Source organism: Nipponia nippon, unplaced genomic scaffold (genome assembly GCF_047370975.1).
Source record: "Nipponia nippon isolate SJK-2023a ecotype South Korea unplaced genomic scaffold, ASM4737097v1 scaffold_5, whole genome shotgun sequence".
In the NCBI taxonomy this organism is placed as follows: Eukaryota; Metazoa; Chordata; class Aves; order Pelecaniformes; family Threskiornithidae; genus Nipponia; species Nipponia nippon.
Genome location: NW_028262369.1, coordinates 22,225,455 through 22,253,167, shown reverse-complemented (window position 1 = coordinate 22,253,167; position 27,713 = coordinate 22,225,455). Strand labels below are relative to the sequence as shown.

At 46.2% G+C, this 27,713-nt stretch overlaps 1 protein-coding gene across 6 annotated transcripts in view; it reads left to right on the top strand.

Annotated features, from left to right (window-relative positions):
* PDE4B (phosphodiesterase 4B) overlaps positions 1 to 27,713 on the top strand; it is a 221,018-nt gene that overhangs the window by 182,385 nt on the left and 10,920 nt on the right. For 4 of the 6 annotated variants that reach the window (XM_087734351.1, XM_087734352.1, XM_087734353.1 and 1 more), the window contains 2 exons: positions 11,028 to 11,140; positions 26,552 to 26,645. In XM_087734351.1, the coding sequence (XP_087590477.1) occupies positions 11,028 to 11,140; positions 26,552 to 26,645 (207 nt within the window). Of the gene's footprint in view, positions 1 to 11,027; positions 11,141 to 13,624; positions 13,645 to 25,225; positions 25,793 to 26,551; positions 26,646 to 27,713 lie in introns of those variants that run through there. The other 2 variants (XM_087734355.1, XM_009461201.2) reach the window with 2 other exon arrangements.

Here is a 27,713-nt window from a genome sequence, read left to right as displayed (position 1 = left end):
AGGATTCAAGCTAGAAAAGCTGGTTGATGTGACTATAAGGTTATTTTGTGTTCTTTGTGAAAAATTGTGGTGCTTGGGAAGGTGTGTGACAATGGGAAAAAGGTCTGTCTTTGAGAAAGGCGAAGGGGATCTGGGGAACTATGGCCTAGTCAGACTCTTCTCGGTCACTGGAGAGGTCACTGAGGGTGTACACTGGAGTCTGTTTCCAATCACACAAAGGACAAGAAAGTAAATCGGGAATGGTAGACACAGATTTGCCAAGGGCAAATTGTGCTTGAAAGTCCTGACCTCCTTCTCCAAGGGCTAGGGGGATGGCCTGGCTGTGGGGACATGGGGGGAGCTGTGGGATACCTGGCCGCAATGAGTACTTCGGGACTGTTTCCCACAGCATTCCCACATGGAAGCTGAAGCAGCGTTGGCCGGACAAATGGACTGTTGACAGGGTTGGATATTGCTGGACCACCAGGTTCTGAGGGTGGTGATGAGGGCTGCATGTCCAGTTGGTGGCCAGTGACAGGAAGGGTGTGGGGTGTCTGTCAGTGCCCTACAGCTACTTGAGCATCAGGCTGATGTTGTTGATTAGCTGGGGATAGTCCTGCTGAGTGGAGGCTGGAGCAGAGGACCTCTGGAGGTCCCTTCTAGCCAGTTTCTGTGACTCTGCGGTAGAGAGGTGCCTTCTGCAGTTAATGGAAAAGGACAGGCACCTCCGGAGGGTGATTCAGCCCATCGCAGCAGTCATGCTGAGAATAGACCAGGATCACCCCTTGGAGGTCCCAGCCACTTTCCACTGACTGTGTGGGGAGCTTAGGTGATTAACTTTTAGACAGCTAAAGATAGCTCAGATGAGACCACCCCCCCCGCCCAATGACATTTCTCCAGGCTAATATTACTGCTTATCGGCATTGCTCAAATTACATTGCAGCTGGCAGAGTGATCGGGCGGCGAGTGCGTTGGCTGTTGACTCAGAAACATCACTGCTACTATGGCAGTCGAGTGACTAGCAGACGTCTCCTGTGCTTTGCGTCGTGGCCGAGTCACACTGCAGGCATTCCTCCCATCACTGGAAGCCTCTGTTTCAGTGGTTAAATGAGCTGTGGCTTCTTCCTTCTTGGGATGGCTGCAGCAAGGGGATGTGAAGCGCTTTGGTCTTGTGTCATTCCCTACAGGCAGGAGGTTTTTCCTTCTCCCTTTCATTTTGCTTTCTGTGGTCCCCGTGCCTTTGCTTGGTGAGGCGTCTCTGCTTGCTCCCTGGAGTCCTCCAGGATGAACCTGGATGTGTCTCCGACATTTTTGGCGGGTGCTGTTTTAACCACTGCCTTGGCGTCTTCAGCAATTTTGGAGCCGTTTTTCTAGGGGCTGAGTTTTCCCAGCAGCCTTTCTGGGCAGCTGAAATGGTGTGTCCCAGAAAGGACCTGTCTTTAATTAGGGAACTTATAATGCCAGACTCCTCAGCAGTGTAACAGAAGAGTTCATTTCTTCTGCTCCTTGTTGCTTTGGGGGGAAAAAAAAAAAAAAAGAAAAATGCCCCCCAAAATCTTGGCCTTATTTTGCCTGTGGTTGTAGCGCATGTCAAACACTTTCATCAACAATTTCAGTATCACAAGCGTTATTCCTGGCAGCAGCATCTCACTCATTTCCTGGCATTTTTCGCAATTAGCAGTAGAAAGCTTTCACTTCACTTTTTTGTCTCTATCTTCCTCTATCATCTCTGAATACAGACTCCATTGTTTCTGCTGCTTTTGAGCTTGTGTTAAGATTTTGTCTGCGTTCCCCCACAGCTGGATCTCCTCCAGTGCCACCTCTTCAGTGTACCTCTAGCAGTGGCTTTGCCAATTAATCCCATTGTCTCTCTTTGCAGGCGTTTCGCTACCCTGCCCTCTTTTACCGCATCTCACGTATTAGCGCTGGGTAACCGAGAAGTCCACATTTCTAAAATAGCTTTTTGCTATTTACTTCGAGACATCCTGCGCTCCATTCATTTGCATGCAGTGCCTGTGCCCACGCCGTCTGCAGCCTGCCCGTCTCCGGCTGAGCTCCGGCACCCGCTGGCCCTGCTCCACATCTCTCCTGGTGCCCGGCATGGCTGCATTGTGCCGGGGCACAAGCGAAGAGCCCTTTGCTCTTACTCCCATCTCCCTTGCATGCCAGAGGGAGGCTGCAATATAGCTGCAGGTGTGAGAAATGTGAGAGGGGACAGCTAGAGTTACTGGTCGAACTGGAGTCCCAAAAATACAATCGGGAGGGGGGAGAAGGGCAGGATCATCCATTTGTTCGGGGAGTTGCTCAAGAACATACTGGCTCCACCTGTTCCACAGGTGCTGGGGCTTTATGCCTTTCTTAGCACATCTGCACTTATCTTTGCAAAAGATATAATTAGTTTCATTGCATACAATGAAATGTTGGGGGGGAGAAGTGCATCTCAATACTCTCGTTGTTCCCATGATTTTAGATTACTCTGTAATTCCAGCCCCACGGTCCAGTGGACTGGGAGTGCGCAAGTGTCCATAAACCTACAAGAGGGAACATGTTCATGCGCTGGCAGCGTTGCCAGCACGTGTGGCGTTGAATAGTTCTGCTGGATACATCTTGCTTTTGAATAATACCTTCTTTTAGGAACATTTCTAGCTTTTGTGCTTGAGAAAAAGTTGAAAATCTGGTCCATAGGCTCCCTGGATATTGAAAAACATACAGGGCATCTATAAAAGAAACCTGTAATTACAGGACACAGGTTTTTTTCAGTGCTTGCAGTTTGTAAGATGGTGCTATCAGACTTGGACATTTTCATTGCAGATTTTAAATGAATCACTGCAGTTGTGCTCTGTGCCTTTGATTTTGTTTCCTGTGAATTTTCAAACCCATCTATAGAACAATTTTCTGAAATATATTTGTTGGATGTGTTAGAACAATGGCTTAATTCAAGGAAATAGCTCTCTGCTCATGGGTAGTCATGAATGCACTAACAGGATATATTAAACAAATAAATTATTTGGTGTCAGTTATTCACTCGGCATTGTCAGGGATAAATATGTAAACATGTCCGCACAATCTGTAAGCAACCACAGATACATTAGGGAAGGCAAAGGCTAAATGGCTGACAGCCTGCACAAGTCCCTATTCTATCAAGTTTTGGCATGTTGTTTGTTGATAAACCTGTTTTACTGAACACGCTGCATGCTCCTGGGTTTTAGAGTGACGGTAGACACTGGCTAGTAATTATTACTAGTATATAGTAATATATACTTATAACAAATAAGTAAGGCTTATAACAATCTCACTTTCTGAAGTAAATAACCATATTCTTCGGTTGAAGGGAACTGGAGGGAGCACTTTTGGTGATCTGGATCTATGTGACTTTTATCTAAGCCATGACCACATGAGTACCTTGTTAAATCATGCAGGCCACCCTTCCTTTTTTTCTCTCCTTTCCCTTCTCCTTCTCCTTTTCCTTTTCCTTCCCCTTCTCCTTTTCCTTTTCCTTCCCCTTCTCCTTTTCCTTCCCCTTCTCCTTTCTTTTTCTCTCCTCTAACCTGCATCAGGACTTATTATCAAATGGGTCTCAGCTGAAGCACGGATGAGTTCAGCTGGTGGATCAGTCTTTTGTGGCTCAGATCATATGTGAGGATCCCACAGAAAGGACTTCTGCCAGCTTGCTTAGATATAAGCTCTTAGTCATTAGCAGTCAAGGAATGAGAAGTGTAAATGAAGCCTTCAGTAAACATTAATGATATCTATACCGCTCACAAAATAATAATATGTCATTCACATGATCAACTAGAGGATCTCCCTTCTCCTCTTAATCTTTTTTGTCATCTATAATAATGACAGCAGTTATGATAATCTATAATAAACATAGTATGTTTTATAATTAAAAATGGGTTTTCTTAAAGTCCTCTGATGAATTCTAAGCAATAAAGACTCATAATGTATATTGTTACAATTTTTAAGAAATGTCCATATCTGAACGTGCTTTCTTTTTTTTTTTTTTTTTTACTTTGTAAATTATTTTAAATATCTGTAAATAAGCAAAATATTCAAATGTGCCTCAGACCTCTGGGACAGGGGTTGAGTCCTGTGGATTCACACTGAGAAGTACGTACATTTTTAAATTGCACTCTTAATGTTATTTTCAAACATTTCTACAAGTTAAGAGCCCGGGAGCGTGCTTTCAAACATTTCCTAAAGCAGAGTTTTCAGTGCCTGCAAGCGGTTTCATGCACCAGGATAAACATTTACATGTTCCCATACAAGGACATGAGGACTTCAAAAGCCCCAGCTCACCTAAGAGCTGTAGTGGAGCTCAGTTCACCAAATCTACTGATTATTGACTGTTTGTTTCCCTGTCACTACTGGGAGTTAGGAAGCATTTTCTTCTGTAATACTTGTCTTTTAATCTTTTGTTTCTTATGAGTGTTTGTCTGCTTCGTGTTTTGTTGAATTCTATCAGTTTGTTAAACATTCGAGGAACATTTCAGTGCCTGCCTATTGCCACGTTGTACATACTGGATTTGGGAACAGATCCAGTATTAAAGCTTTTCCAAGGCAAAAGTGAGCAACTGCTCTTATTAATTTTATTTTTAAATGAACAGACTTGATCCAGAGCCTGAATTGTTGTTGAGGTAAGGTTAAGACAGAGTGTTAATATTTTTTATTAAATCAACTGGAATCACTGGAAAATGGGTACCTTGGTGACTTCAGTGGCTGTCCTTCGAGTCTCAGATGAATTGCTGCTACGAAGGCAGGCTGGAGCTGAGCGCAGGGTGCTTGTGGGAAGGACGGCCTCAAATGTTAAAGAAGTTTAAATTATAAATAGCTCCAATTTATTGCAGCCAGGGTGCAATTAAAAGTAAATAACCCAGAAGATGTCTTACTGGCACTGTAAACAAGTGGCTTTGCATGTGGAATAGGATATACTGTGTTAAAGTTGGGAAGACTGCTGCAAGCTGCAATGCCTTGCTTTTTACCCTTCATTGTAAAAGTTTCTCTTTGCATTTTTTGGCACAGAAAGCAGCCCTTTTTGATAGAGACTGTTGGGGGGGGTTGAGTCTCTATCATGCCTAAGGTTTACACGTGAAGTTACAATCCATTAGGAGTAACTATTTCTTTTCTTTGCAGAATTAGGAATTAAGTCTTTCATCAGTACAATCAGTCCATAATTTGTTCTTTAAGAGCTGAGGAGAGCTGAGTTTGTAAAGATGTCTGCAAATATTTGCATTCTGCGTCTCTCATCTGCCAAATTGGTCAATCTGTTCACAAGATAGAAACCTGTAAATAATATTAGCCTGCTAGATCATGAAAAAATTAGTAATTTGGCACCTAAAATATTCTACTGAGCAAAGAGGAGAACTGCAACTCCTCTCCAACTTTTTTAACTCACCTGTTTGGGATCTTGTATTTTGGCCACTCTTAAAACTTTTTAGCCTTTCCACTTTCTGCCAGAAGCAAGACATGCTATGTCTTAATGTATTTATTTAAAAGGCACTAGAGTGACAAGAGAGAATTGTGAGGGAATCAGGAGAGAGAAAAACTCACTTTGAATTTTGGTGTTTGGATCTAGTTTCAAAATGTTTCCTGACTTGCTTTATCTCCTGCGTAAGTCAAGGGCAAAGCCACCATTCACTCCTGCAGCTTGGGGACTAGGGTCTCTTCCCCACCATCCCGCCGTGCTGCCTCGTGGGCCTCGGTGTGCTTGGATAACAGGATGGGGGACAGTGAGTTTGTGGGTTAAGAGAGGAACCAGACTGCACAGCTGCAGCTGCAGATAACATTGGCCTTGTGCTCGGAGATATCCCAGCCAGCAACGAGGGCAAGCACGGGGGCTTGCACGCACAGCCATGCAGTGGCGAGGGGCTGCAGCTCTGTGCTGCAGAGAAGCGTGGTACAGGTGGCGTTGCTGGGGGAGCGTCGGGCAAGAGTTCATCATATTAAGTCCCCTTCTCATCTGCGACACATCATAGGCCTTCTGAAGTGCATATTTGCTCTTATGCTGAACCATTGCCAGGAAGGAGGATGATCTCCAAAACCTTTCACTTTTCAAGTACTCCAGAAGAAAAAAAATCCTCAAGTCCATATTCATTAGCAGCTCTCACTGTGAGAAAACAATAACATGGCTAAGTCAGTAAATGGGAAAAAGATTCTAAAAATGGGCTGCTAAGTCACTTCTCTAGTGAGAGATACTGTATGTTCCATCATCTTACGGAGATGAAAAAGAAATAGACGGCAAAAAATACTGAAAATGTAGTTGTTGCAAAATACTGGCACATAAATGAATAGCATTTAAGTACGTTAGAGCGCTCTAAGTGCCAACGGAAAAATATTAAAGGGCGTGCTGCTGCTGAAGGCTCGGCCAGTCTGTCCTCCGATGGACTGGCAGCAAATCAGGTGTTGTGACAAAATGTCACCTCAGTTCCTGCTAAATTGCCATCAGGATCGAAAGTCGTGCAAAAACACCATGGAATATTTCAAAACTGAAATTAACTCCTTTTGTTATTTAGTTCTTTATTCTGTCTCGGAAATGATTTCACGTAGGACGCTATAAAAAATGACGGAAATGCCCGTTATAATTTTACGGGTAAGGGCTTGGTTATGCAACACCCAAATATAAACTGAAGCATGATACAGTTGAAGACGTGTCATATAGTATTCCAGGAGACCATATCCAGAAATTGTAGGACTGCTTCCGTAAGTGGCCATGTGCCTCAGCTGTACCAGGAAGGTTATCAAAGTCTGGGAGTGGGGAAGGTTTAAGAGTGTTTCTGGCAGAGGATGTTGCGCTCCTGACATCAGTGGGATGCTCACCTTGGCTTCAGGGAAAGAACATGTCATGTAGCACCTGAACTTCTGTTTACTGTTTATTTGAATCCCTGTAGTCACACTAGATACCACTCAGCGAGAGAATCCCAATGCACTCCATCTTTCTCCTCTGACGCTTCTTTTTCTTCTCCCCCTGCTTTTGTAGGGTTCCTCCATTCTCCCATTTGCATTTTAACCTTACCATCGCTTCCAGTCCCCTCCTGCGCCCCACACTGCCACCGCTGCAGAAGCAAATGCTGCTGCTGCAGGCAGCGCTGGCACTGAAGCACCACAGGCTATCATCGAGAGCGTATTGTACTCTCGTATATCGTGCTATATCGAACACAGCACTGGCTGTGCCATCTGCAGGGGCTGATGCTGCAGGACCACTGAGGAGGGTGGAAGGTGTCACGGGGCATCAGGAAGGGAGGAGCTGCTCCTTCTCCGGAGGTCTGTGTTGGGTTCTGCTGTAAAGTATGGTTTCCCTTCTCAGTATCAAAATGTACTGTTAATTTTAAAATATTCAAATGCAATTAATGTGGCATATATCCATGGATATTAACTATTAAGAAAGTCAGAAAATCTGTGTTATTCCCTTTTAAGATCATTCCCACAAAAAGTTATTACATTCGTAGAAGAGTAACTTCTAATTGGCTTTAAATCTGACTGTTATTTTTGGATAGCTGTGTATCTTACAACATTTTATTAGGGACTTGGAGTATGTATTTTAATTTTATATGCTGTTTTTCAAAAACACTTGGTGCAAATATGGCCTTATCTGTGGAATTGTAGCCAGTGCTTTCACAATTTATTTGTAAATAGTCACAACAAGTTAGCAAACAGGGAGTTAGCAGAGTTGCACGTTCCCACGGAGGGCTGGTTTGATACGAACTGGGGTTTCCAGGTTGATTGGTCTCAGACTGGGTCGCTTAGAGAGTGGCTTAGGAGACAGTTACTGAGTTTCTAAGAAGGGTTGAGCTCTGGCTGTCTTCCTTCTGTCGAGGAGGATAGTGTCTTTTCATCTACTTGACTGTCTAGTTTCTTGAAACTCATACGAATGTGGTATCTTTGACGTACTTACTGGCTGAGCAAATGGAGCTAAAACTCACCAGCAGGTTCAGAAATGACTGAGGAAGGAGGGCAGGGAGGGTGGAGAAGCTGAAAGACATGCAGACACCTGGAGGGAGGCACGCCATCAGAGCCTCATTTCACAAGACTCATTTCCTTAAGAAAATGAGTGAAAAAATATTTAGATTAGTCGAAACCAAAAGACACTTCAGAATTTAAGAGCTGCTGAAGGATGCAGGTGATGTATCTTTCCCGGAGTCCGAAGACCCAGATGGAGCTGTGGGCAGGCCAGTGGAAACGTCCAGGCATAGCGTCAGAAAAAGCAAGTTCTGAAAGAACCGTTAACAGTGCTTTTATATGAAAATACACTTCTTCTAGACCGGCTACTAAACAGCTTTTGAACAGTAGTAGATCTCACTTTTTTTTTTTTCCTTAAAATGTTACTTAGCAAGAACTGTTTGCTATCACTTTAGTGTATCTTTGCCATTGAATGACTAGAGATATTTTAAGTGGCAGTTTTCAACACATCTGCATTTAAATCGTTAATCTATTGTTCTCTAAATGTTTTTGTTGAAAGGCCTAAGTAAGTGGTAATACTCATATTTTTACATGAGTAAACCAGGCTTCAGCCTGAAGGGATTCCCGCTGTTCCCAGGCTTCCTTCAGGTGGCCTCACTGAAACCAAGCAGACAGGCAGCTCACACTCCCGAAACACCGGTGGGAAGGAAGGGTCGTTTTGCACAACTGTCCAGATCTACTGTGCTAAAAATTCTAAAAAGCATTTGGAATGTATAAAACATCCATAGTATTTTTATCTGATCTTCTAAAAAATAAAAATAAAAATTTAAATAAGTTAGAGCTAGCAGTGGGCTAGTACCAAACCCATTCACTCTATACCTAAGCCCTGAAATTTCCTTTTTTTCATAATTCGCAGTGTTCTCCATAATATCTAATATCTTTCCTTGATGGATTTGGGGTTTTTTCCCCCTTTTATTACACAAAACTCAAATTCCGAACTAAGGGAACAGTCTGGACCCTTCCTCAGCTCTGGGGGAAATAAGTCCTTCCATAGCAAGTGTAGATTTCTGTTCTTGGTCTTGCATTGCCCCGATGGTTCTGTTGGAGGTGAAGACTTGAAGTGAAGTGCTAGGGGCAGCAGGTCCTGCAACCCTGACCCTGGGCAAGGCTGGAAATACCCAAATGGCTTAAATTAGGGTCTAGTGCCAGAGTGAGCCTATTCCTTCTGCTACAGGAAAGCACATGGAGCTCGCGCCGTGGTTGCATGCCGTGGTCCGGCTTACTGAGAAGTCTTAGGGCAGGAGAACGCGTTACAATAACACAGTACGGTTCATTATTTAAACATATGGTCAGCTCCTCTTTAGTTTGTCTGAGGAGATTTTTTTCCCTATTCCTAATCTCATGATTTAGCCTGTGTGAATTTTATCAATGCAAACATTTTCTATTACAAGGAATTTGAGCCCTTCCAGGTCAACTAATTTACATGATAAAGTAGCTGATAGAGAATATGCATGTTAGAAAGGAACATACGCCCAAGTTCTGTGTGTTTTGGCTATTTCCACCTGCTTTTTGATATATGTATCACAGAAGTATGCAAGAACGAGATTACTTGCCATGTTTGGAGCTCTGTGAGCACAGAAAAAACATTAACTTCCAATGCCACAAAGATTCAGATTTACTGAATCTTTAAAATGTGTCTGTGCCAAGTGCTCCCTGCGCGTTCATTGCTGAATTACTCTTGGGCAGCATTTATTTTCTGCCATGTAACTTCAAACGTTGAGCGTACGGTCTCTGTCCGATCTTAGTGAAGTTCGTTGTTCTATGGATACGGTGAACGATGAAGAGGCTCTGTCCTTGGGAGGGCAGATAGGGGCAGGAGGTGCAGTTCCTTCCCCCGGGTGCCGCTGAGGGCGGCAGCCCTGCGGGGAGCACACCCCGCGCGGTCCCAGCGAGCGTTTGGTAGGGAGGGCAGTGGCGTACACATGTACGGGGCATATGTATATACGGCATGTGCGCTATACAGCAGATACATTGCTGAGTGTATATCATAGCAATCCCGACCTCTGATGTCACTGTTACCTGCTCAGCCAGTGCCATTAGAAATGCTGAATCCATTAACTTTGACAGATTTATGGGGTAAGCATATGTCACTGGTATTATGAGAAGCAGTTACATTCATGGGGAGATTTTATGATTCACTGTATCCGCTTATGTAAACCTTAACTTTTACGCCGAGAGCCACTCAGGAGCACGTTGTCCAGCTGGCAGGGTCAAGGAGCAGAGCTCGGTGGGAGCAGGGTCTGGCGGGGTTGGGGAGTAGGGCTGGCGAGGCTGGGGTGCAGGGCCTGCTGGGGAGCACAGGCGGGTGGCACTGGGGAGCAGGACCAGCGGGGTGCGGGGCTGGTGGCTGATGGTCAAGGCTAGCGGGGAGCACGGGCTGGCAGGATTGGGGAGCCAGGGGTGATGGGGACCAGGGATGGCCGGGTCGGGGAGCAGAGCTGGTGGGGTTGGTGAGCAGGGCCAGGTGAGGTTGGGGAGCAGGACTGGTGGGGTTGGGGATTGGGACCAGGTGGGGCTGGGGAACAGGAGCTGGCAGGGAGCAGGACCAGACGGGATTAGGGAGCAGGGCTGGCAGGGTTGGGGAGCAGAGCTGGTGGGGTTAGGGAGCAGGGCTGGTGGGGAGCAGGCCCGGGGATCAGGCCTCGGCAGGGCGCAGGGGCCCGGCCGGGCGGGGAGCGGGGCTGGCGCAGGACCAGCGTCCCGGGCGCGGGCAGCGCCGAGCGGCGGGGGCGGCCCGGGCCCCCGCAGCAGCCGGGGGGGGGCCGGCGCTCCCGGAGCCGCAGCCCGGCCCTGCCCGGCCCTGCCCTGCCCTGCCCGGGGGGCGCCCGCTTCCCCGTCCCGCGGGGGCAGGGCGGGCTGCGGGGCCGGGGCGGGCCGGGGCGGGCCGGGGCGGGCGGCCGGGGCCGGGGCCGTGCCGGGTGCCAGCGGCGGGCGGGGATTTGCTCGCCGGCGGCGAGGGGAGCGCAGCGGCGGCCGCATGATGAGGGAGCGGTGCGGCACCTCCGGCGGCGCTGGCGGCGGCTCGGGCGGCCCCGCCATGGAGAGGCTGCCGCCGCGCCAGCCCGACTACATGTCCGTCTGCCTCTTCGCAGAGGAGCCCTACCAGAAGTTGGCCATGGAGACGCTGGAGGAGCTCGACTGGTGCCTGGATCAGCTGGAGACCATCCAGACCTACCGCTCTGTCAGCGAGATGGCATCCAACAAGGTGAGCCGGCCGGCGGGGGGATGCGGAGCGGGGATGCGGAGCGGGGATGCGGAGCGGGGATGCGGAGCGGGGATGCGGAGCGGCGCGGGGCACGGCAGCGTGATGCCCGGCCCGTCTGCGCCTCTGTACAGGAGGGCAACTCCAGTTACTCCCGGGGAAGGAGGTGCGGGTTTTCCCCGCAGTGGCACGGCCAGAAAAAACTGGCGGTGGCACGGCGGGACGGCGCCGGGAGAGCGATCCTTACCGCTGGGCTCATTTCTGAGAAGTGAAAGAGGTTTGAATTAGCGCCGGTCCCTTCGGAACCGAGATTACCAGAAACACTGTTAAAACGCCCGCATTTAACCAATTATCACTTCAAAAGTCAATTATCTTCATTGTTGTCTGTCCGTAATAATGGCAAACTCTAAACATTGTGGTACGTTATTTTATTGCTGTTTTGTCTTTCGGTAAGCGTTTAATTTCATTTTTAATGTGGTGGGCTGGCTCGGCACCGCTTGCCAGCACATGACGAGGGTGCGAAGTCAAAGTCTGTGCGTAGGGAATGAGCTTCGAGAGGAGCCGCTCGCCCGCCTCCCCGGACCTTTTTTTCAGTTTTTAATGCGCCGTGAACGAAAGGGGAGTTTTTCTGCGAGGAGTACGGTGCTAAAATAAAGTAAGCAAAGTAAGCTGTGCTGAAAGGCAGAGGAGCAGGAGGGAGAGCGGAGAGTCCCCGGCGTATACTGAGGCGCAGCAGAGAGGAAGGAAAGCGAAATGCGAGGTCTGAGCGCCTTTGTGCAACTTCTGGAAGTTGATGTTCCTGCCCGCGCCGCCCGTGCTGGAGCCGGGCTCCCCAGCTCCGTCCTGCCGAGCCAAAGCATCAGCCCAGGTTCGCTTCAGCATCTCCTCAAGTCAGACCTCACTTTGCCGGGGTGGCAGCTGCTGGATGGGAGGCACTCCCTCCCCCGGGGCCGGAGCCTCCTCCCCGCTCTGATCCCAGCCGCTGCCCGGGGCAGCGCTTGGCTCCAGCGGAGCCTTCGCACCTCCGGGACAGGCTGGCTGCTCCCCATCCCCGTGCCTTGGTTTTTTCAAGCGCAGTTTCTGCACCCGGGCTTTCAGGCAGCGTTTACAGCCCTGCGTTGTCCGGTGGAGCAGGTCATGCAGTCCCGGGCTGAGCTTGCTCGGTCGTTGGGATGCGGGCTGTGCCTGCTGCATCCGTGCCTTTGACCAGTTGCCATGGTTAAACCCAGTTCTGAGTTGTACTGCGCGAACCCGATGTGAGTATTTTTTTTCCTAATTGGAAATTAATGAAATCAGAAATGCTGAATCATAAACTGATTTTATGGAAAAAGTTGAGCAAAGAAATATCCCGTGTTATTCCGGCTTCCTCCTCTGTTAGTGATTACCACCACGTGCAGGGGCAAAGGAAGCAATAAAAGTTTTATAGACAGAGCTTTCAAGAAAGAAATATTATTTTTTTGAGTTTGTGTCGAGGGAAGCCAGGGTGAAAGTTGAGAAAGGTTTAGGCTGCAGAGAAGGCTGCTGCTCCAATGCAGACACTGATGCCCTTCATTTTGAGATTATTTTTTTTTCGCTGAGTGCCAAATCTGGACTCGTGAAGGTGAAAGACTAACTAAACTGCTTATTGTAGTAATTAAAAGTTGTGATCCCTCTGTGTGCAAATAGCTTACGGCTGGGTCGAGCAAAAGGTTCCTGAAACTTTGTTCTTTCATAACCAGTTTCTGAAATGTCTGCACTTTTTGGTCAACTTCCAGTATCGTTTTCATCTGTGAAAAAAAAGCATAAAATGGCCTCACACCTCGCTTTCCTTTCCTCATCAGCAGTAAATATTGACACAAATTAGTTTGGGGGTTTGTGGTTTTCGGGTTTTGGTGGCAGATGTACAATCTGCTGAGTGATCTTGCAGTGCGAGGAGCCGTTGGGTTGGAAACGTGCATCTTCAGGAGGAGGCTGCAACGGTCCTTAATTGGTCAGGTTTTTCCCTTCGCCATGTATCCCGCTCAGCTGCCTGCTTCGGTCAAAGGCATTTAAATTTGTCACCGGTAAATAGCAAAACAGTCAGATGTTTTGAAAACAGGATGCTTGGGCTCCACGTTATTAAAGAAAAACGGAAAGAGAAACAGTATAGATAGGAAGAAAGCAAATAGACTCAGCATGCTCCCAAGTGCAAGAGCAGTATAAACAGTGACCTATCTTCCTGACCTCCCCTCTTGACGAGTTCCTGGCCCCACGCCACCCAAGCCAAACTACGTCATTTGAGACTGATAGTAGGCATGGCACAGCTGTTGCAAGTGTGACTCGAATTTCCTGTCTCCTTCCTGACAGACGTAGTTTAGAAAATCCAGAGTTGCAACAACAGCAGGCAGAGAGGGAGGATCTCGCCATACGTGTTCGCAGGGTGATTCTCAGAAGTCCTGCACCAAAACGGAATCGCTGAGGGGAAACGCCATGCAGGTCGGCATCCTGGCTATGAGCTGATGGTTTTTGGAAAACATCAGTTAAAACATGTGCGTATACTTTTTAAAGATGTGAGTTAATTACAGGAGAAGTGAGGAAATGAGCAGCTAATCTTACTGTGAGCTAACAAGCCTGATTGCACTGACATCACTGTGAGCCAAGGGAGCACTGCCGCTTGCACGGTGGGACCCTACAGTCCTACGACCGAGGATTGGACATCAAACTGGCAAAGAGGGGAACTCTGCTCCCCGGCGTACTGTTGTCGGCGCCCGTGAGTCCTGACGCATTACCAGAGCAGTGCCTGATCTGCAAACCAGCCCCAGTCCCTTGCTGCTCCAGCTGCAAGCTTCTGCTAAAGAACAACTGACCATGAACTGGTGCCCTTAACTTTCTAAATTAGAGAAAAAACTACCTGGAAAACTGCCTGGTTGCAGGGAATGCAACTGACATGAAGGAAATTTATTTTCCTGACATTACACTAATCTTTTGCTGTGAGCAGAGTATGGCACTGCAGCTTTGCAATGAAACAAAATTACCTGTAAAGCTCTGTAGGCACTCAGTGCTGCCTGCAGAAGCAGACCACACGTATTTACGTTATTGTAACATATATATTCATTTTTTCCTGCATTTATCACTCTGTCCAGCTTCCAGCTCAGGCAACTGCTGTGTCTCAGAAGGACCTGTGAGTCACGGGGCTGCCGATAAAGATGGGGTATTTTCTCTCTTGGTGGCTACTCTGTAATGTTGCGTTTGGCATTAGGCAGCTGTCCGCAGCTTCGCTTGTCCTGCAGACGGAAGCGCAGGACCTTCTCAGCTCTGTTACCTAATATAGCATTTGGGATCTGGGGGAGGACATGCTCAGTGCATCCCCCGAATCATAAAAAGGAGCAAGTATTTTTCCTAGCTGAAATGCTGGTCTTGCCAGCTCCAAGTTTTTATGGAGCCATAATATCATAGAAATGAGGGATGGAGAAAATGTGTTATTCCTCAAGAGCTACCTGCCTGCCTGTGCAGGATACAGCCCAGATCACACGTAAAATGGAAATATCTGAACGGACCTAAGCAGCACCTTTCCATCACCTTAAATCGGACCAGTCTTATTTAGAGCTTTTTGCAGTTCATCGAGTAAGTAAATGGACAGATAATGTAAGTTGTAGTCTGCGGGGATATTCTAATTTTGGGTAGACAGAGGTGGTGTCATCAGGGTGCCTGCCTTGTGCTCTTGCAACTTTCAAAACCTGCTTCTGTCCCCAGGCTGTTCCCTGGGGGACCCTTCCCTGCCAGCACTGCCCGTGCAGCTACAAACACTGCAGAGTAAATCCTTGAACTCTCTTATTTCAACTCTTAAAGACATCTCCGTTACTACCGAGTGCTGAATAACATGACTTAAATCTTGCCACCCAAGGCCGTTTTCAGCCAGCAGCTCGGGGCAGCAGCACGGCAGGGCTCCACAGTCCTATCTTGGTCGCTTGTGAGCCAGAAGCCGCTGAGATAAACATAACTGATTTCATTTTGCTTGTATTTCAAAGGACATTTCAGTCAGAAAAGAGGAGCAAGGCCGCACCTAGCTTTCAGGAGACAGTGGCTAAATAAACATCTGGACACTAATGTAAACTCCTGAGGTCCGTGGTGGAGGTCGAGCACGGTGTGGGGCCAAGTGCCAGCAGCGTATGTGCTGGGCTGCACAGCCTCCGCTCTCACTCGCCTGTCTTCTGCCAGTCCATCGGCCCCGAATCTTGTCCTCTTCGTACGTGATGTTTCCCTTATGTGGTGCCGAGCTGTTTAGTCTTTCGGTTGCTTTTGCTGTAACTTCCTTTGTTTAATATGCTTTAAAATAACCGAGCGCCGCACAAAGAGAGGCTTGTTCACTTGTGCAGCAGCCAGCGAAACAAAGAGACTTCCACGTCTCCTGTTTTTACAAGCCAGGATGAATCACTGAGCTCCGCACGCGGTTCCCCAGCCGCATGCCGGTATTCCCCTCGCCCGGGGACTTGTGTTACGGAAACAGGGATCCACGACCAAGCGCCTGGGAGAGCTCTCCGGAGTGCGGCAGGCCGGTCAGAGCAGCCCGGTCAGAGCAGCCCCTGGCATTGCTCCCGGCAGTCCCTGCAGAGCTGGTCCCTGGAGAGCCCTAACCCACGTTGCGTGCTCCACGGCCGTTAACTGTTTCTTAGACGTACAGCTGCTGTCTGCAGAGCAGGACACTAGACGATCATTGTGCCTGATGAACACTGCGGTAGGAGCTGTTTATACCTGAGGTTGGGAATATTCACTCCATCTTTGTTTTATCTGATGGCATTTTATTTGTGTTGAAGATGTCCTTGTTCTAGAGGACAGGGCACTGTATTTCTTCAGGCAAAGCTGTGTGCAATGCGGGACCCAGGTTTTTTAACAGGGACACTTGGGACTCCAGTGAAGCCTGCTGGGTGAGGAGGAGCCAGCTCTGGACGGTGGCTCTGCCCCAGACTGTGAAACCCCTCAGAGCTCCTCATGGATGTTCAAGACTTGGGGAGCTGGGTCCCAGTCATCTCCTGTGTATCACTTCTCATCACTATCCTAAATGGATTTTAGGATAGCTGTCTCTGTATCCATTCTATTCCTCCTCCCTTGCTCTTTGGCCACTAAAATAAATCATTCTGATTATTGTCATACGAGTGAGGTGGAATAGTGGGGCCATGCGTGGGCTTATTTAACAATCTAATAGTTTGGTCTTGCAAGCCCTCTGGGCTGCCAGTTTCCAGATATCTTCGTTAAACTGATTCAAATATTAAAAAAATGAAATATTGGAAAGCTTCACCATTGTCTGTGAAAAGTGCCAGTCAGGAGCCGGTGCCACCATTCGATACCCTCCTAGAGCAGAGTGACTTTGAGTGGCGGACACTTTCTCATCCTCTGGGACTGTTGTGATAAATGGGTGGGAAAAGCCTGTACGAGGGCGATCCCACAGCCATGCACCACACATGCTGCTCGCGCACATCTAGATAGCCACAGCAGAGATGAAGGCTTTGGGGTTTGAATTTTGCTTCAAATCCATCTTCCCAGGAGCCTTTCTGGGGAGCTGCCATCCTCCGGGACACAATGGTACCCAGGACCTTCTAGCATGTCCTTTAAACATTTCTGCTTGTACTTGGATGTGATGGGTTTTAAAGTTCTGCATTCTCAGACTTTTACGTTACAGCACATTAGGGTGGGGCTTAAATAAATAATAGCTCAAAGGCAGGTTCAAAATGAATCATGATTTGAGGGCAGGACTAGAGAGTCACTAACTGTTCAGAGCAGTGACCTCTCTGGAAGTGAAGTAAGGATACTGGAGATGCATGAAGTCTCAGAGGAGGAGCATCGCTTACGATGGGAGCAGGCTGTGAAGGATTTCAAAGTAGGATTTAATCCTCAGAGTCTTGACTCTGATCTTGTGGACCAAGCTGATTTCCACAGCCTGCCTCCAAACTCCTTGGTTTTTACCCAGTTGCTGAACAACTGCTTTTGGTGGGGCAGCTGGTGATCAAAATATTTGCACTAAGTGAAACTTAATTGAAAGAAGTTGTGTTATCAGAGCTAGAACATGTTGTGGAGGTGTATTGGTTTGAAAGCTCATCCGTCAGAGCTCTTAGAGGGAGAGATGCCTCTGATTAAAGCTTTTGCTCTGTGTTTAAAGCAAACAAACAAGAAGTGCCTCACCTTGCTGCTGGTTTAGCACAGCTGGGCAAACGCTACATAAAAATTATTCTGCAAATCATTTGCCTATCTCTGTGTGAGACGGATTTTTCATTTAAATATATTTACATTAATTAGTGCATTCCGTATGGTTTTGGTGCTTGGATTAGGCTCATTTTCACTTTGGCAGGACCAACTGCCGTGGGTTTTTTTTTTTCTGTGGGGGGTGGGAATTGTATTGTAGAGCTACACTGACCTCTTCCACAGGACTTACGCTTTATCCTGTGTTTTCTGAAGCAAAGAGACTTCTGTTGACTAAAAGTTGCCAGAGTTTTTCTTATGGGCATCTTGGAAAAGTCATTTCAGGGCACAAAGTTATTTGAATTTTCCAAAGCCTGTTCTCCTACTCAGGTAAAACCCCAGCTGGATTTGCCTAAATGATGACTGCAGAGCCTGACTCAAATTTAAATTAAATTTAAATGGCTGCTTCATACGATTAACGAAATCCCATGTTTAATTGCATTGCTCTCTTGTTAAATGACAAATGCTCTTCCCTCTCAGTTGTTTATTGTTTTTTTTCCTGAAGATTGGGAATATAATCCAGGCATATTTCATCTGAATGTCCAGCATCTCTTTACCGTTCACCCTGAAACCCCACAGGAGTAGGGATGCCTCTGCCTGCTTCCTGCCTGCCCTGGCAGGGACGAGCAGCTGGGGAGGCTCTTTGGTTTGTGGGCTCTCTTTACGTAGTCGTTTCGCTTCCTTTGGCACTTGAGACTTCATCAGTGTGGTTTGCATGGGTGTGACTGACAGAAGATTTTGGTCTGAGATCTGCAGACTTCTGGAGCACTATCTGCTCTCAGATGCTCTCAGGCCACAGATGTTGTCAGCTGCATCAGGTCTTTCTTTAATCAACTTTATGTCAACAAACAACCTGCTGTAGGTTTTAATTTTGCTGTTGCTTCCTGGCCTTCAGATCGGGCTGGTACTTACTGTCTCTTCTTCCTGATTTTGCTTTTGCAGTTAACATGACAAACATTTTTCCACCTTGTAAAGCTCTATAAAAACGATTTTGCAGAATAAGTGTTTTTGCTTGTTTCTGGTTTGATTGACACACCTCTCATTCGAGTGAAGAATAAAAGCAGCACTGGGATGAAAAACTGATATGAATGCTCACCGCGCTGCACACAGCTGCTCTGGGAAAGGTGGTGCTAGAGTTACCCCTTGCCTGTAGCTTGTCGTTTGTGTGTTTGTCCTTTCTCCTTCAGTGCAATTTGGTTTATGTTATAAATGCACCTTTCAGTGATGGAGAGAGAGCAGTTCCTGGGGGACTGCTGCTGAGCTTCTGTCTGATCGAGAGTTCTTGCGGTGTGCAGTTTTAACAGGTGAAGGGTTTTGGTGCCAGGCATTTTTTTGCTGCTTAGTGGTGAGGAAATTAATACAAAATATAATAAACTGACATGTAGACTCCAGATATAGTTGCAAGTATTAATTGGCTAGAAGAGACCTATTCTTAAGTATAGGAGGAGCATTTTGGATGAAGTAGAAACCAACCTGAGCCTCTTGCAAAGGAACCCAAAGCTTCAGTTCAAGCTGCAGACTGGGCCATGCCCCAGTCTTTGGTTTTTACACCAAAGGAGACACACAGTATGTGCTTTGTCACACGATGCAGCTTGAAATCTTAAACTCTCTCAGTCCTGCTGTTTTATGTCCATCTAAACAAATGTAAATCTAAACCAAGGGCTGTTGGGTACCAAACACAACGGTATTGGATACACGGAGACTTGAATTCATCGGCAATAGATGCTGCAGGACTGCCCCGATCGAGGAGGTAGTAAGCAGATTTGGCCCTGCAGGGTATGGCAGGCATTTTCTCCGTGTGCCAACAAAAGCTCAGGCAGGCACACCTTATAAACACATGACACATTCATTTTCAGGAAAGTAAACGGCGTGGTTTCTCCATGACCTTACCGATTCCCCAGCATTGGGTGGAGGGGGGGGTTTTCTTCTGCCGCCTTACCAGTTCCCAGCAAGTGAGTAACATGCCCCGAGACTGCTTTTAAATAAGGAAATTCAGTATCAGTTTCTAAGCAGTGCAAATTCACAGTGCTTTCCTTGGGCAGGATCCTATAGGGAGTTTCTCCTTTCCGGCATTTTAATGCAATTTACATATTTCAAGTCTCACTTGTCTGGAAATGAGCTGAAAATGTACCGGTGATAACACTCCTGCTTCAGGTTCCACTTCATCACTTTTTAAGCCCCGTGTTGCATAAATACGTCCCACCCAAGGGAGGTTCCGCTGCTTTCAGAAACACTAAACTTTACCGGTAAAATCTAAATATTGTTCTGTCTACATCAGATACATGTTATTGCTTTCAGGAGCAGCCACATGCTGATTTATGGCAACATGTTATTTATTTATCAACATTTACATTGTGGATTTTTAAATTATTCTAATAACATAAGGCCAACAAGTTGGTCATGATGTTACTCCTTTAAAGTCTTCCTTTGAACATATATATAAATCAACTCTCCTTTGATGTGAAATTGGAGATTTCATAACCGTGTGTTTACTTTTTGGTTTAAAAAATAAGCTGAAGGGAAAACAAAAAAAAACCAAAACCCAAAACCCAAATAGTACTTTGTATCTCATTAAAAATAGTTTCTAGTGCATTAAAAACTACATTGTTTTAGGAAACAAGAACTAGAAAGAGTTGCAAAAGCATTTGATTTTTCTAATGACTGATAGTTGACTGCAACCATTCCACTTTTCTCCAGGCACTGAAATATGTCTGAAAACTTTCTCCTTTGGTACTGATCGGTGTGAAACGGGCTCATTTTTTCTTTAAACATTTAAATGCACCTTCCCATCATCTCTCATGTGAGTGCTTAAAAAGGAAAATCAATAGAAGTTACGAAGTAACAAGAACAGCTGCAAATGTTTGACACAGTCCTTTCTGTAAGTGATGTAACATGAGGAAAGCACAGATAAAGGCTCGGGTTCCTGCCCCTATAAATCAAAGAATTTTAACTCTTTTGACTTGTGAACTTTTTAAGAAAACAGCAAATGAAATTCCCCAGCCCTGCAAAATCAGCAGGTTTTCCAAAGGTACTTTGGGGAAAAAGCAGAGTAATGAAGAATTACCTTCAGAGAGTTACAAGGTGCTCGTGTGCCAGAGATCTGCTTCTCTGCCCGTCTCAGGAGTGAGCAGGGGGTGTCCAGGTTTGGTACTGACTGCTGTCCCGGGGCACCTGGATTGGACCCTGTGAGCCTCGCTCTGCCTGTGCTCAGGCAAAATCCTAACTCCGGGAGTTTTGTCTGCCTAAGGGTTAGGTGTCTCTGTGCAATAGAGGAACAAGGTATCCATGTCAGGAAGGGAGAGCTAGGTATTTACCTGTATTTCTTCCAGCTTCTCAAACACAGGCAATGAGATTAATCTCATTTTTTAAAATGTGTGCAGTAGCGCATGAGTGTCACATCCATTCCCTTCGAGTGACCAGAGGTCCAGACAAAAGCATTACGCATTTGCTGTTTGACCCGGTTACTGCATACATGGATGAGTAATTTCCCTCCTGCATGTAAATAATTTCCGGCTGGACTCTCGTTTCCACTCTGTCACACAGGCAGGTGAGTGTCAGCTCTTCCCAGCTCCTGGTGCTCGCCATCCAATTATTCCTGGGAGAAGAGCTGTTGAAATGAATGGAGTTACACCGAAGTTTAATTGCGCCTCTGAAACTGAAGTGATTTACCTGGGCAATTAAGCTGAGAAGGATTCAGCCCAGCTGCCTTTGCGTGGAAATCAAAGGCGAAAGTAGCCCTCGTGCCACAAATCCTTTTGTTCTAAGGATTTCTAGGAGCGGTGGAAGAGCGAGGGATGTAATGTTTGCGTCAGAAGGGTGGGTCGCCGGGAACAGAGTTTATAAATATTTTTACACACTGGAGATCTGCACCGAGATTCCTCCATCAAAGTGTGGGGTGGGACCCCACTCTCCCTAGGTACTTGGGGCTGGACCCGCAGCATCTTAGCAGCTCTTTTATCTTGAAATTGCCCTCAACTCCTGCAAATGACTAAAACTTTTTTAAGCAGCCACTTTGCATAAGGACTCTTGGCCTCAGGGAACCCCAGCTGGTATAAATCGACTTCAAAGGATTTACATCAGCAGCAGATACATCCTCCTGTCTTTATTCTCCCTGTAAAGCACTAGGAACACCTCTGATGCCTTATTCCAAAGGGGAATAGGAACAGGAATAACAACAGAACTATTGCTGGTGCCGGTGTGGGGGGCTGGAAAGGCCAAGAACTGTGTGTGCCTCTGCGTGGCTCTCCCTAACCTTCCTAGGAAAGGAAGAGAGTTGTTTCTTCCATAAAGAGCCAGAAAGGTGGGATTTTCCACATTGAAGCACCAGGGAGATTTCCCATGTGTGGCTGGATGCTGCCCTGGACTCCACCCCATATTGCATGCGACGTCCCTGGAGCCAGTGCGCTCCCAGCGTGCTTGGTCTCCTAAATGTGGCAAATCTTATCATAAATTAGGCCAAATTTTCTTCCTCTGCACAAAAATGAAGGCAAGCAAACTTTGCCTGCAGAGCATTTGGTTAGGACGAGGTGAAGGACCAGCCGCCGAGTAGTTGAAGGAGCTGCTGTGCACTTGGTGCCAATGCCCCTGCCCTCCCGCGCGCCCGCAGAGGTCCCCATGGTCGAGTCCTTGCAGAGCTTTGTGCTGGGGCCAGTGCTTAGCCCCACGCTGCAGCTGAAGAAGTAATAGCAAATACTGCAACTGCCGGCGTGGAGAAAACGTGAGCAGCGAGGGTGCGGTATGGGCAGCCAAGAGGGGAACTGTGAGTGAACTTTCCCAATGGTAATCAAGGAAATTACCGCACGCACGCACAACTGGAAAGCTGGAAAGAAACTGTGATTCCTTCTACCAGAGAATATACGAAAAAGGGTCACTGCTGGTAATCAAAGAATGATTCAATTTCTGGGAGACTTAATTTGGTTCAGATGGCTTCTGCAGTTACTTCAGAGCATGCAAAACAGGAAAACTCTACGCGATGCGATGGCTTTTTCTCACACAACCTTCCAGATGGTTTCAGACCTCTGTGACTTGCTGGGAAGGTCAGCTGTACCGCCATGTGTATTTGGTTATTAAAAATTTCAGTTGAGGCTTCATCTTATTTCGTTGTCTGCACTCTTTTCATCATTTGCAAGTGTTAATTGCATGGTCCTGTGATTGGAGTTTGGGGTAGAGAGAAGGGAGCCCCAAGCCCGTTTCCTGATTTTGCTTCTTTTTAAGGGAAAACCCCCTTGAGTCGGGGTGGGCATCCCCTCCCGTGTACATCCTCGTGTGCGCGCACGCGTATTCTTACGTATGCCTCAGTTCCCATCTGTACAGCAAGGTTATCAGGGCTTCTTTCCTTTGTAAAAGGCACTGAGATGATTATTAATTATGAAAATAACAGCACATGTCCGCATGTTGCTGATAGGCATTATCATAATTGCCGAGCTGAGGGCCATGCTGCGCTCATGCACGAGCTCTTTAAAGCAGCAGCATTTCTTTTTGCTTAATGGCAGAGCAGTTGGTATTTTCTTATTGCTAGCGTGCAATCTGTTTGTTTTACCCTTTGCTGTCAAATCGATTTAACGAAGGGATCGTTACAGAGGTTTGCACATGACATCAGTCATTGATCTGTGCAGAGAGGCAGCAACGTGCTGTGCTTTCTCCCCGCGGGTGCCGCAGGCAAATGGCAAAGCAGTTCAGAGGAAGCAGTGTCGCTCCAGAGCATCCTGACATCAAGGGAAGCTCAGGAAAAATCTCAAATACCCCCCACGAGCAGTGAAGACATTGTGATTACTGAGTGCACCATCAGCATGCCTCGGTCCATGCTGAACTGTGTTGTTTTTAAAAGGGTATCATGTTATTAAGTAAATCCTGCTTAGGTGCCAGCATCATTCAGATGGTAAATTGCAATAAACTTTGCAAAGCATGTGGGTATTCTCATAGCACTGTGGGTGTCTCGGCTGGGTTTGGCACCAACAGTCCTTTCAGCAGTGCTGTAATATTGCTGTCTGCCTTTATAAAAGGTTGCTGATTAAAAGTCTGGAAAAGTGAGCAAGATTAAGGCTGTTGGAGGAAATGAAGGGGACAGATTTCTAGTTAAAGATCAGATATGAGAATCCTAAGGTCTTTTATCTGTCCTCATCTCTGCTGCAGATGGCTTGGGTGACCTTGTGGAGGCCATTTAATTGCTTTGTGCCTCTGTGAAGAGGTAGCAGCTACCCTTTGTACTTTATGAAGCAGTTGTGAGGTAAAGCCATTTTTTTCAAATGTTTGTCCACCACTTGGGATTATTTGTCTGAAAGGGGCGATTATATAGAAAATCCGACTGATTCAACGTTGCTTAAAAGTTTTTTGTGCAATCATCTGATTATGGTGTTTGCCTTGTAAAGATAAAAGCCTCGATCCAGAGAAATGTTTCAGCACTTGCTTTGCTATAAGTCTGTGGGAGTGCTCACGTGTTGGTGGCTGGTGCTTGTGACCGGTGAAAATACGTCACCGTGAGGAATGATAGGATCAGAGCTCTCCTCTCCTCCCACGGGCTTTCTCTTACTTGGTTTTCATTCGTGCTGCCGGTCGTTCTCAATCACCAAGGTTTCTCTTGGGAGTTTCAAAAAGGCTTTTGTCCCTCTTGGTTGGCATGAAGTTCAGTGGAGACCCCATGAGCCGAAGCCCTTGCCTGTGCCCCGGTGCTGTGGGATGCCCTCCTGGGCAGCCGGCATCCTTCACATCCCGCTCCTGCCCGTATTCCATGAGATGGCATCCTTCGCATCCCATAAGACTATTTAAACTGGTTGAGTAACCCGGAAAGTGAGGCCTCGCTGTGTGACGTTCACGCTGGCAGGGCAAGGCAGGTTGCTGCAAGAGAAGACAGCAGAGGTGGTTGTGGCAGAGTCCGAGCAGATAGCACCCTATCTTTGGTCTGTGCAGATAGCCACGTGGTAAAAGGGAGGTGGCATCAGCTTTCCACCTCTGATAATCATGAATTTAAGGAGAGAAGAAGGTGGGTTCACAAATTCATTTGCTCTGTGTGGTTCTTATGGCCGAAAGGCTGAGTGGGAATCCCATCTGGACGGTGCTGAGCAGCGACTGGAGCCGTGCCTGGCCAGCGAGGCGTGATTTTTGTGGTGCTCAGTGCTGATCCGGCAGCCTGGGCAAGGAGGGAGCTGCTGCGCGGGCTGTGCGCAGGCTCTGCATCTCCCTGCCCGTCAGCTCTTGCAGCGGGGGCCGGGGGTGCGATGCAGCACGGGCTGTCCCGCCTGCCCTGCATGTCCCACAGCATGCGAGGAAGCCTCGTGACGTCATGCCAAGCGAGGCTGATAGCATTTAATCAAGGCAGTCAGAGAAGGAAAATAATTTTAGACCAGAGATTGCACTTTTATTTTAGGAATCCTGGCTGCTGTTGTGAGGCATATTACAGCCAGCAATCACCAAGGACGTCCTAAAGCAGTATGAATGCTGCACATCAGTGGTGGCTCCTTGCTGTGATCTGTATCGCATACACAGTACAATGTGCTTTGCTTTTGATTTGGTGCTAAAAGGACAGCTACAGCTTCCTAATAAAGTGATTGCATTTCAGTTTAAAATAAAAATTAAAGTAATGATTAAATCTTGAAATTCAGATTGTGAATATATTCTTCTAAGAAAGAATTTATTAAAATCTTATATTGTGATTGCAGGCTGACATTACAGATTTAAGGTTATTATTAGTTTGTACCTTTTACCTGAAAAATATTTCCAGTTTGTAAAGGTACATTTTGCTACATTGCTACATTTTGCCCTTTACCATGTAGGGGAAAAAAAATTATGATCACACTGAAAATGTGAAAAATTATGCTTTTAGAAATCCATATGTGAATACTTGCTTTGAAAATCCTCAGTCTCTGTAATGAAGAGGATTAAAAAAAAACAGAAATGGAGAAGAGGCTACTGCCTACTTTTGACTTATTTAAATATGCACAGAGCTTCCTCCATTTTAATCTTCCTTATAAAAAGATGGCTGTGTTACTAAAGCTGGCAGCCCCTCAGAAACCAGCATCATTTTTTTGTCGTACAGTTCAGCTGAGCAAGGCTAATGTGGAGTGGGGACCCCCTTCAGCCAACTAAGCAACCAGGACGATTCATAATTCATAAGTGCTTCCAGTCATCCAGCTGAATACATTTGGATTAGTTCTCGTTTCTTCGTGCAATCCCTGATTTCATTATTCTCTCCTGCGAGCAAATACACCCACGTTCAAGCCCTCTGTGAAGATGCTATGCCAAGCTTGGCTTTGTCTGGGATTAGCAACTGCCGGGCTTTGGGGGATCTCTGGCTTTGATGAACGCTGATTTTATTTTATTGACTGGGGAAGGGGGGTGTCCGCGTGCCTGAGGAGCTCTTCTGTCTGACCGGCAATTTCCCCGTGAGGATTTGTGGACGGTGGCGTGGAGTTTTCCAAAATGCCTGAAGCAAACTATTTGTTATCTGTATCTTGGGGTTATATTAAGGTGGGTTTAAATCCTGAAGGATTATGAATTACTGTTTTTTTGTGCTGTATTGCTTGGATAAAACCTCTATAAGGAAAACATGCTTTTTAAATGGTTATTTATGTGTACTGTATGGCAAGAGAAAAACATATGTGCGTACTGTGCATGTGGTGTACATGTATGTAAATTTTTTTCTCCCTTTGGGAATTCACTGTTGCAGGATAAAATGATGCAGCAATGAAAATGTGTGGTTACAAAATTAGGAGGATCATAGCATGTATATCTGGGTGAACAAATGCTTGAATCCTACATTTTACTGTAATGATCCAAGCAGATCTTCAGATTTATGGCATATTTCTCCTCTGCTCTGTTCTGAACATACGCAGTTGTCTTTTACTTGCATAATTCAAGATGGAGCAAACTTATAAAATTCAGAACAAAAGAAGGTTATAGGATGTGGAATTTAAAACCAATACAAGAATTTGATCTTTCAGAGAGGTTACCTGAAACATTATCTTCTCATTTGTTACAGTAAAAACTAATATGCATCTTTGGAGGAAATTAATTTGGTAGTTTAGTGTACTGAAAAGAAATATCTAGTCATGATGATGCTGAACAGTATCTAAATGAAACCATATGTCACTGACTCTGTTCCAAATATCTCCAGAATTTTGCTTTTAACGTCTTGTTTGTGGACTTGTTTGTGATACAGTTCGAGCTGTATTAGTTCAGAAAATTCAGAAAAATGCCATCTTTGTGTATGTGCTCTTCCCCTCCCAGTTCAAGAGGATGCTGAACCGGGAGCTGACACACCTCTCCGAGATGAGCCGCTCTGGCAACCAGGTGTCCGAGTACATTTCCAACACTTTCCTGGGTAAGGCGTCGCATCCCAAGCTTTCGGGTGACTCAAAGATAGCAATTAATGGCAGCCTAATACCCACCAGTCAATGCTTGTGCCCAGTTTTCCTTTGGGGCAAAACATTATTTAAATGTTTTGATTTTTTACTTTCAAAATGGATATGGGGAGGAAAATGTAAGTGTTTGAATAAGTCTGTCCACAGAAGAATTCCTTCTCTAAATCAAAAGATTTTTTCTGTTCACATTGAATTAAGTTATTGGCAACTGCATTATGCAGTATTTGATCTTTGTGTTGACCTTATGGAAAGGACAAAATCACACAAGCCCAACTGCATACTCTCATCTTTGCAACTACTGCCTCTTACAGCTGCATCTTCAGCCTTCAGAAACAGGGGTTCAGACAAGTAGGTTCAGCCCAGACATTTTATATATTACTTTGTGTGTATTTGCTCACTTTGCACTGCAAGTCAGAATAAAGAGTAAAGAGAATATTTTGCATTTCATTTTGTTGGAGCTCATACGTCTACTGACATGAATTAATCCTCTGTGTTTACAAAATATATTCATTATGAAAAATATAATTTCCTGTGTTTTCAAGCAGCTTAGAATTTGTGACCATTTGCATATAAAACGAAGCTTAGCACAGGACCCTCACATACGTATCCCTGAGTCCAACAGCTTAAAATGCTGAGTGTGTGTGGGATGCCAGAGCTCATGGGGGACTCATGCCCTGCAGTTAAAATGGCCCAGAATGCATTCACTGTATGACAAACAATTATTTCCATTAAGGGATTTTAAAGTGATTTCAATAGCCAGTTGCAACTGGAACGACTGCGTGCATTTAGGACACATCACATCATTAATAATCCATGTAAGTCTGTAGCTGCTTTGTGGGAATCCATTGGCCCTGTCTTATCGCTCAGCTTAATCATGATATCCAGAACATGAATTAATACACGGAATAGAAATGAGACTGCCTAGCTGCCAGTCAGCAGGCCACTTCTTCAGCTGGAGAGCCTGGAGCGTACACAGTACGCTGGGGAGCATGACCACCATGGCATTTTCAGGGAGTTTGTTGTTTATC